Source organism: Balaenoptera musculus, chromosome 8 (assembly GCF_009873245.2).
Source record: "Balaenoptera musculus isolate JJ_BM4_2016_0621 chromosome 8, mBalMus1.pri.v3, whole genome shotgun sequence".
In the NCBI taxonomy this organism is placed as follows: Eukaryota; Metazoa; Chordata; class Mammalia; order Artiodactyla; family Balaenopteridae; genus Balaenoptera; species Balaenoptera musculus.
The window spans coordinates 68,254,785-68,265,789 of record NC_045792.1 but is presented as its reverse complement, the minus strand read 5'-3'; the positions used below and the strand labels follow the sequence as shown (position 1 = coordinate 68,265,789).

Below are 11,005 nucleotides of genomic sequence, written 5' to 3'. Positions count from 1 at the left end.
CATGGATAAGTTCCCAAAAGAAGCCAGATAAAGGAGTAGATACTGTATGGTTCCATTTATTGGAGACTCTAGAAAACTAATCTAATCTATGACAGACAGCAAATCACTGGTTGTAGGGTGTAGGAAAGAGGGACTGGCTGGGAAAGGGAAGAAAGAACTTTGGGGGTGATGGAAATGTTTTATATCTTGAATATGGTGGTGATGATACGGGTGTATACATTTGTCAAAACTCATCAAACTATATTTTTAAAATGAGTGCATTTGATTATATGTGAGTTAGACCTTAATAAAATTGAGGGGAAAATGGCAAAGGGATATATAACATCTTATTCTCAATAAAATTTCTCCTAAAATAATGTGGCACATTTTATGCAGGGCTTTGCTTTAAATATGCATATTTCAAACTTTCTGTTAATTAAATTTTGTTTTCCTACTGGAAAGGAACACACAGTAAAAACAAAAAATGGAAAATATAGTTTCAAACTTTTAGGACAGTGACAATACTCTGTATGATATAGTGGCAAATATGTGTCATTGTATTTTTGTCCAAACCCATAGAATGTAATAACACCAAGAGTGAACCCTAAGGTAAACTATGGACTTTGGGTGATTATGATATATCAATGTAGGTTCATCCTTGGTTAAAAAGAAAAAAAGGTACCTTTCTGGTGAGTGATGTTAACAATGGGGGAGGCTAGTGTGTGTGGGGGCAGAAGGCTTATGAGAAATCTTTGTACCTTCCTCTCAGCTTTTTTGTAAACCTAAAACTGCTCTAAAAATTAAATGTTCTAAAAAAATTAATAGAACTCTTTACCTAAGAAAAGGTACGTTTTACATTTTACTCTATGTAAATTATAACTCAGTAAAAGAAATTAGTGGGGAAAAAAGTATAGCTTCAATTCATAATAATTTATGATCACTTTGTTAAATAAATATTTATCTGCAATTCAGCAATTTCTTCTGCTTATTTTTTCTATTCAATTCAAGTATGATAAATATAATACATTTAAAAGGCATGTACGGTATGATTCTAGTTTATAAAACTGTTTTAATGTATCTACTTGCCTACCACCTACGTATCCATAGTTTTGTCTGATTATGGGTATAAAGTTGTGTTTGGAATTATTTTTACCAAATGCTAAACCTTGTTATTTCTGGCCATTTTGAGTAAATTGGTGCTTGCTTTGTATTCTATGTTACTTAAATTTTTTTCTTAATATACAAACAGCTCATACAGCTCAACATCAAAAAAACTAACAACCCAATCAAAAAATGGGCAGAAGACCTAAATAGACATTTCTCCAAAGAAGACATACAGATGGCCAAGAGGCACATGAAAAGATGCGCAACATCACTAATTATTAGAGAAATGCAAATCAAAACTACAATGAAGTATCATTTCACACCGGTCGGAATGGCCATCATCAAAAATTCTACGAATAATAAATGCTGGAGACGGTGTGGAGAAAAGGAAACCCTCCAATACTGTTGATGGGAATGTAAATTGGCACAGCCACTATGGAAAACAGTATGGAGGTTCCTTAAAAAATTAAAAATAGAGTTACCATATGAGCCAGCAATCTCACTCCTGGGCATATATCCGGAAAAGACAAAAACTCTAACTTGAAAAGATACATGCACCCCAGTGTTCACAGAAGCACTATTTACAATAGCCAAGACATGGAAGCAACCTAAGCGTCCATCAACAAATGAATGGATAAGGAAGATGTGGCATATATATATATACACAATGGAATATTACTCAGCCATAAAAAATAGTGAACTAATGCCATTTGCAGCAACATGGATGGACCTAGAGATTATCGTACGAAGTGAAGTCAGGCAGAGAAAGACAAACATCATAGAATATCACATATACGTGGATTCTAAAAAAATGATACAAATGAACTTATTTCCAAAACAGAAAGAGACTCACAGACATAGAAAACAAACTTATGGTTACCAGAGAGGAAAGGTGGGGAGGAGGGATAAATTAGGAATTTGGGATTAACGTATACATGCTACTATATATAAAATAGATAAATAACAAGAACCTATTGCATAGCACAGGGAACTATATTCAATATATTGTAATAACCTATAATGGAAAGAATCTGAAAAAGAATATATATGTATATGAATATATTATAAAAAGAATATATATGTATGTGAATATATTATATATACATATACATAAGAATATATATATATTATATATATCTGAATCACTTTGCTGTACACCCGAAAGTCAGACAACATTGTAAATCAACTATACATCAATTAAAAAAAAAGAATAACCTAAAAAAAAAACAATAGAGGTTAGCCACCTCAGGTCCTGGCTCCTAAAATGGATGAGGATGATCTTATCTGCCCCTCCTCCCCCCACAAATCCAAGGGATTAGCAGCTTAGTGTGGAAAAACTACAGGTGGGTCTTTAGGCTCTCTTTCAACAAAGATTCCGCAGGGGCCTGGATCTTACAGAACTACCCAGGCTTCATGAAAACAGTTCATCAATACTGGATTCACCCTGTTCTCAGTTAAGTGACAATCCTGAATTCTAGCCAGCTGCCCTATGAAGACACAGTATCCTCTGGGGAAGATGAAAATTAGGGCTTAATGTAATGATGGGCTCAGTTGCTCGGGGCCTCTTAACAATACTTCAAAACACCCCTCCCTCCTTTTCCCAATCCTTTTAAGGAACATAAGCATGGATAAAAAAAAAAAAAGAAAGAAAGTTAAACTTAAAGGAAAGGTATGTTAAAACTAGAACTTGCTGTTATGTAGAATGGGAGCTTAAGCCATTTTTCTTTGAATATTAAATAAAAGAATGACCCCAAGAGGACTGAGGACTTTGAGACATTTGGGTTACATTTTAAAAAACAAAAAACAAAAACTCTTTATTAAAAAAAAAAAAACAAAACAGAACTTGTGATTGACCAGAAAGGTAAAGATATACGACCATATTTAAATGATTCTACCTAATCACATCTACAATGTTTGATGGTTCCGGAGGGCAAAATGACGTGCCAGGAATATCATTACATCTTCCTCCAACGCACAGATATTAGAAAAGAAAACAGATGAAGTCTCTATCATTTTCTTGATTTCTTTTTTTACTTATTTTTATAAATAATACCTCACCAGTAAGTTAATCTTCATAAGAAATGCCTCTAAATCTCTCCTGCCTGGGCTTCTCAATATTTTTCTTTAATGGACAGGAAATTAAATACCTTATTCTCAGTCACTTCCATGTCCTCAGTCATCAGAACATGGAAGTCCCCTTTTCACAGTACAGAGATATTGCCTGACCTCTGTTTATTTTAAGGCTTAAGCAGCCAGAAACTTCTGATACATCTGATTTGGTGTCTGGGCAAGGAAAAAGAGTAGAAAAAAAATATTCTAATATGGGCATTAAATGATACCCATTACCAGCACTGATGAATTATTTATCCTGAAGCCCTATAATCCCCTGGGGGCAAGTCCATGTACATCATATCTCATCATTGTGCCCAGCACACAGTTGTGCTCGCTAAATCTAATTTGATTGAGTGAATAAACACATTTCTCCCATTAAATATGGAGATTGTAGAATTGTCATTCCTGTGATTTACCCACTTTCATTTAGGACATATGTTATATCCCTACAGTGCTAAAACATCCAAGTAAAAAGAGCAAAAAACTTGACTATTTTAATTGAGAATCAAAAAAGGTCTAGAATCTGTACTGTCCAAAACAGTACCCACTAGCTATGTGGCAATTTACATTTAAATTCAATAACATTTAAAAATCAGTTGCCCGGTTGCTCTAACCAATATCAAGTGTTCAATAACTACATGTGGCTAGTGGCTATGGCATCAGACGGCACAAGTACAGAATATTTACATCATTACAGAAAATTCAGAGTTTTGTTGGACAGAAAATTCTAGATGATTGCCTAAAATTTTTTGATTTCATTTTTATGTTCCATGCTTTTATAAATATATTAGGAGTTCAAGACCTTTTCTAAGTATGTGGTAGAGTTCCTTAAGGGAAGTGATTTGGGAAGTAAAGATTTTCTGTAACTTGGGCTTATGAAAATGACTCCAAGATTGAAGAGAGCTTGTTAATACACACTGAAGTAGATCTAGTATTCCCTGAGGGCAGAATCCTTTTCTTGTTCATTTTTCTATTTCCAGCAGCTAAGAAATTGCACTTAGTAAAGGATGAATAATGATAAATATGTATGTATCCTAATAAACTACACATTCTCATTCAAACACTTCACATACCTCTCATATTTGACACATTTATTTCAGATATCAGAGGTGTAGTAGATTCTGTTGCCTGGAGGATAAAGGGCTTGCCTATCAGCAGCTTTATCTTTTTATGGGATCTGTCTTCCTTCTTTTCACCTCCAGTGCAGTCTATTTCTCCTGTCTTCTATAGTACTAGGTCTCATCTAATGATGATACCATCACAGAGTTTACACTGACTGACCACATACCCTAGACTAATGACATATATATTAGGCAACAATAAGATTTATTGTTGCCTATGGTCTGAAATGTTTGTGTCCATACACAATACCCAATGTGATGATATTAGTAGGTGGGGCCTTTGGGAGATACTTAAGCCATGAGATTGGAGCCCTCATAAATGGAATTAGTGCTTTATAAAGAGGCTCCAGAGAGATCCCTATCCTCTTCCACCATGTGAGGATACAGCAACAAGACAACCATATATTTAACCAGGAAGTGATCTTGGACTTCCAGAATCCAGGAATGTGAGAAATAAATTTCTGTTGATTATTAGCTAACCAGTCTATGGTATTTTGTTACAGAAGCCCAAATGGACTAAGACGCTGTCCATACTGGTATCCTTCTGAGAGTGAAAGGGGGTGGTATTAATAGCTCCACTGGGACACTAAGCATGAGCCAAGGTCACCCAACTGGTTTTGCTCTTATCTTCCAGTAGTTCTATGATGCTGTAAACTGAATGCTTGTGTTCCCCCAACATTCATATGTTGAAACCCATTCCCCAATGTGTTAGTATTTGGAGGTAGAGCCTTTGGAAGGTGATTAGCTCGTGAGGGTGGAGCTCTCATGAATGGGATTAGTGCCCTTATAAAAGAGACCTTAGAGAGCTCCTTTGCCCCTCTGCCATGCGAGAAGACAGACATCTATGTATGAATCATCAGCAAGTGGGCTCTCACCAGACACCAAATCTGCCAGTACCTTGATCTTGGATTTCCCAGCCTCCAAAATGGTAAGAAATAAATTTTTGTTGTTTAAAAGCCACCCAGTCCATGGTAGTCTGTTACAGCAGCCTGAACAGACAAAGACATAAGTGTATCTTTGTCTTTAATTTTTTTACCACTAGATGTCAACTTTTCCTGGAATTCTAGACCACGGTTTCAATAAGATTCAGACATCCTCAGCAACACATTCCTACACATATACCCAGATTTGTGAACATTCATCATGCTCATTGAGCTCATATTATTTATGCTCATTGATTAACATAATCCATGTTTTACAATTGTTTTGGCAAGAATTACAAAGGTTTATATATCAAAGGTCTATATAATAGTCCCAAATAAGGATTTCTTCACTGCCCCTCAAGCTGCCTGACGTTCCAATATAAGGCCTTTGGTCAGGATGTTGTCAAGATGACAAGTAACAGCCTAGGGTCAGGCCATTAGAAAGTTCCTATGAGAACACCATTCAGATTGGACCTTACGTGAAGAAGGAGGCAGCAGAAGGAGGGAGAAGATCCAAAAAGGATGATCCTGAGGTCATCCTTGCCTGAAATCCACATCAGTAAACTCTAATCTAACCATAATATCGATCAGGAGAGGATCCTTGGTCAGATCATTTTTTTAATTTCAAAAAAGATTGATTTCCATTCTGTAAATACCTCCAGTTCACTTAAATTAAGGAGCATTCCTTCTTTGGCATTCTTCCCCTGGCTACATTAGCAAAGGGGAACTTGATCCATGACTCAAGCAGTCTAACAGCACTGATGAGATGCCTCCTCCCCCATCCTCACCTCCCCTTGGGGGACAGTAAGGAGGTGGTCTCAAGAATCACTAAAAGTCTCTCAGAACATAAAGCTTTCCTTGTAATCATTTATTATGTTCTCTCAGTGCTCAGAAAAGAGAAACAGCTCCCTACATTTGCTTTTAGAGTGATGGAAAACAATCGATAATGTTTGTCTATGGATTTGATCACAACGAGGATGTTTTGTGAAAGACGAAGTGAAAGATTTCACTGTTTCATGGCAAGGACCCCATCTTCAGTATGCAGGGTGGAATGGGTGTCTGGAGGAATGTGAATACATGGTCTCAGTCCGGGGACTCTCTGCTCCACTCTCCCCGCACTGGGGCGGGCTCCAGTCTCGCTGTCTCCTGCGGCACACTTGCTTAGGTCAATTTCGGGATGCTGGAGCTCCGCAGGCACCACCTACAGAGCAGGACGCAGGAATGGCTTTGTGCGGACAGTGCACTCACGGATCACATCCCTCGCCTTAATGGTCCATGGGAAATGGGTTCGGAACCTGGGCCAGCGCAAGCGGATGGCAAATAGGTGCAGTGACTGAGGGGCAGGTAACCGTTAAACGCAAGCCCCAGTGGCAGGTTCCGGGAGCTTTTTTCCCCCATTTAAGTCCTGGGTTCCAAATTAAGACTCTGCCAGCTTGCTTCTCACAGGGTACTCTTTGCCAAAGTGTGAAGCAGCTGAGCAGTAGAATTTGGTTCTTCAGTTTCTCAGGGATTCCAACCGCAGAGATATGTCCTCCCTACCCACCTCCCCCAACCAGGTATGAGCAAAAGCCCCACACCAGGAGGACAGCTCTGGGTTGCACAATGGTAAACGCTGTGGTGACAGGTACTCGGAGTCTGTCCTCCAGGAGTCCTGGCCAACAGGTTGTATGTGAGAATGTGTGGAGTGACGGGGAGGGGGCTACAGACTGAGACCTCCTCACCCAGTTGCCCCACTAGGTTTCTTTGCTAAGTCAAGCATGCTACAGGCTTACTGGATCTTCCAGCAGTCCACTTTGGTGAGAAGGAAACGATGGTGAAGGGAAGTGACATGTCCAGCCTGAAGTCAGGACGCCAGGGAGTTAGAGTCAGAGACAGGAGCAGAGCCTGGGTCTGTGGGCTCACAGAACTTGAACTGCTGCAGGTGGTGATGTCATTTTTCCCTTGCGGAGAGGTGCCATGGGCTTCTGGAAGTTCCCCCCGTTCCTGGTCCTCAGCATTCCGGTCCTGAACCAGGCAGGCATGCTCCAGGCAGCGCCATTCAGGTGAGACAGCCCTGCCAGGAGCACTCTCACCTCTCATGGCCCCTGGAATCATACAATTCTGTGTTCTCAGTTGTGCTTGTGCTGAATCTTTAGCAACTGGCTCCTGGTGGGTGGAGGTGGGGGGATGGGTGGTGGTAATGTACAAATGTACACTTATATATAAGTTTATCATAGAAAGATGTGTAGCACACAGTTTACAAATAGACATAAGATATACAGTACTAGTTATTAGAAATTTCATATAACTCATTGAACCTCACAACATACTTTTGTTGCTTTTTATCAAACACTTTTATCTTTAGCAAAGCTATTTACTAACTTAACCATAATTTGAGAAATGGATTTCATCCTAGTCTGCTAACTACTTGGCCAATAAATTTGTTATTAAATCTGATATGTGATCTATTCATCTAATTTCTCATCCTCATTCAAATTATATTTATTAAACTGAAACCATTTTCAGATTCAAATTATCATTATCATTTAATTTTTAATAATGGCTGCATTTAACACTAAGCTCAAAAAATTCCTGAAAATCTAACCGTCAGTTGCCAGCAAACCATTTCTTTGAGGTCACACCAGAGCCTAACTCCAGGTGAAGCAGCATTTTTGGATAGACAATGGCCTCATTTCTTCCGTTGGCAGTTGGGGCAGCCACATCCTCAGGGGAAGATGCAGAAACCAGGAAACCTGGCTGCTTATCCTGGGGATGGGGGTAGGCAGGGACTCAGAGCCAGGATTGGGCTTGCTTCCCTTCCCTAGGTGGGCCTTGGAGAATGGCTTTGATCCTGCTACACTCACCAGTAAGGAAATGTGCCTCCTACTGGCTGCAATGATGAATGATTATGTGCAGATGAAGGCCCGTGAGCTGAAGCAAGAGACAGGAGGGCTTCAGGTAAGGCTCTGCCCTCTGCTCAGCACTTACCCTCTCCCCTGGCTTACCAGGAAGATGTATCCTGACAGGTAGGAGAGAACATAGCTGGACAGGCAGCCAGCAAGCAGTCACTGTTCGCCTTGGCCTGGGGCCCAGCTCTTCTACAGGCTCCACTGAAGACAGAGGTCATGTGAAGGAACTATGGTTGCACCACATGTACAAAGATCCCTTTCTAAAAGCAGTGGGGGAAGCTGTGGACTCCCTCATTCTGGAAATTGTCTGGCAGTACTGACGATACCTCCCAGCACTGGCGGAGTTTAGCCTCGTAAAGTAAAGCCAGGAAATGAATCCCATGTATCTCAGGGGATTTTAGAAATCTAGCCCCTCCTTGTTAACCTGCACATGATATTCTTTCACACCTGCAAGGCATCTTCATTGCACATTTGCAAGGTGAAGCCAGAGCCCTTACAAAGGATGTTGTCAGGTAGCACAGTGTCTGAGGTAGGTCCAGGGCCTTTAGATGTGTAGAATCTGTGGAGATGTGCATGTTCTCACTGGACCAGACACCCTTCCCCAGCCCCACCCCCCTGTGCACCCTGAGCTTGGAGCTCACACCAGCTCCTGACCTGGCCGTACCTGTTCAGAGGCATGTGCTGCACCTGTATCTGCCCTAAGAACCTCTCTGTGGAGCAAGAAGGACTGAGCAGCATGTGGAATGCCAGAAAAGGTCACCCCTTCCCCCCGCAGCCCTTCCCCACACTGCCCTGGCTCAGTGAACCTCTGTGTTCTCCTAATGGAGGATGCGTGAGCCGCCCCCATTCCTGCCCCTCTGCTTTCGCTCCAGGTGCCCTCTCCCTATTCTAACCTTCTGCATGACTGCCTGCAGGGGCAGCCCTGGTGCATGGTATTGTCTAGCCTCACTTTTCCCTGTAGCCTAGACAGCTCCAGAACTAAGCAGTGCAATAATCTGAGTACCTGTGTCCTGGGCACACACACATAGGACCTCAACAAGTTTTACACATTCCCCTTAACTAAAACTGGGGTCTGAATGCCTGGCAAGAAATGGGTCATGGCCAGAGTATTGGAGAAAGACCATGACCCCTCATGTTGGCATGCCTCAAGGTGCCTACTCAACCCGTTCCTCTCCTTTCTAATTCCTTTGTTCCTATAACTTGACGCATGTGGTCTTCTCTGGTTGCTCTTTGGGCTAGTATCAGTGGCATTCTTTGTGGCAGTGGATGTCTGGAACATCAGATGGGAGGAGGGAGAGCAGGCCAGAGAGAATCATTCAGGAAGAGATCAGGAGAGAGAGGGCAGCCCTGTGAGTACCTGTAGATTTCATAGCAGAGCTTCTCAGTCCTGCTTCTGAACATGCCTTTCATTGGGGGAATAATAGTATATTTCTAAAAAAACCTGAGCTGTGGTGGTTGTTGCTCTGGCCACATCCCATACTTCATGGATACAGGGACCTGTCTGGCAAGTAGCTTTAGCCCCGGGTAGCTGGAATCAGGGCATAGTGGGTGGTCCCTGTAAACAACCTCAGGTAGCAAAAACAGGAGCACTAAGAACCTCTGAGACTTGATGCTGCAAACTCGCTTCCTCTTCCAGGAGGACAGGGGAATTTTCCTTTTCCTAAGGAGTACTCAGTACCTTGTGAATGGGATGCATCTTCTAGACAATCTTTAAGAATGAGGTTGGGTGTGGCACCATAATCTCTCTAGTCACCTAAGCCTTGGTTAAGCTTTCGTTTACTTGTACAGAAAAGATTGGCTGCTATAGTTCTGTGTTCCATGGCTTGTTGCCCAGAGCACGTTTGGGTTTTCTGACACCCTTGGAAACGTCTATGGGGAGTGACTGTGGCATTTTCCCTAATGCCCTATGATTGTCTGTGGTGATTTTGTGTTTAGGAAAAATATTTAAAGTTCATTGGTGCCTCTCAGAGCAGTAATTTTACCATGTTGGTCCCATGGGGTAGCACCTGCCCTCAGCCTCTCACTGACAGGCCTTTTCTTTTTCTCTATCCTGCAAATCAGCATCACTGCCCAGAAGAGATCCTGTAACACTGCCACCTATGTGACCCATAAGATGCAGGCTGGCTGAGCAGATCTGGGAGCGTGGTTAAGAACAACTTCATGCCCGCCAACGTGGGCTCCAAAGCCTTTGGCCGGCGCCGCAGTGACCTTCAGGCCTGAGCAGTGAAATGACTCCAGGAAGAAGACAACTGCCCTAGTACCTCAGATGGCAGGGCAGATGGCTGGGTATTGCAGGAGTGCAGGCCACAGTCTGACCCTCCCTGGTCCTGTATTGCAAAAAAATCCACAGTGAAGGCGCCAACCACAGTGTCTGGAGAAAGAACAGAGTCCCAATAGCTAAAACACCTAGAATTTGGGTTCATTTCTGTTTTTTTTCAGTGTCTCCAAGTGACTCTGAGATCATCTGCCAGGAAATATAGATCCTATTCATTTAAAACACTGTTCCCTACAGTTATAATTGTGATTATTCTAGTTTTTTAGTTAGAAAGGCAAAGACCCTACCCTTTGGGAGTATTCTCTACAATGTCATGTACATCTGGATTCAGAGCATAGACTTGGGTTCAAATACTGTGTTTGTCCTCTACTAACTATGTGACCATGGACCAGACCCTCTCTGAGCCTGTTTCCCCATATAACTTGAAAGCAACAATAAGTACCTACCTGTATCATTAATATAAAAAGTAATTGAGATAATACATGACAAGAGCCTCACTGTTAATAAGTAATAATATTCTAGTTCTTACTTTTTTTTTTCTCCTAGGTCACCAAAGAGCTGAACTCCATTTCTTTTAATTTGCAATGAAGGCAACTTATTGAA

The 11,005-nt window shown here is 41.4% G+C and overlaps 1 protein-coding gene across 1 annotated transcript; it reads left to right on the top strand.

The window, feature by feature from the left end:
- Window positions 1-7,195: 7,195 nt before the first annotated feature.
- Window positions 7,196-10,347, top strand: LOC118899328 (calcitonin receptor-stimulating peptide 2-like). The gene is given in 4 exon segments (XM_036860895.1): window positions 7,196-7,281; window positions 8,044-8,181; window positions 10,189-10,238; window positions 10,241-10,347. Coding segments are annotated over 4 exon segments (381 nt in total).
- The last annotated feature ends 658 nt before the right edge of the window (window positions 10,348-11,005 follow it).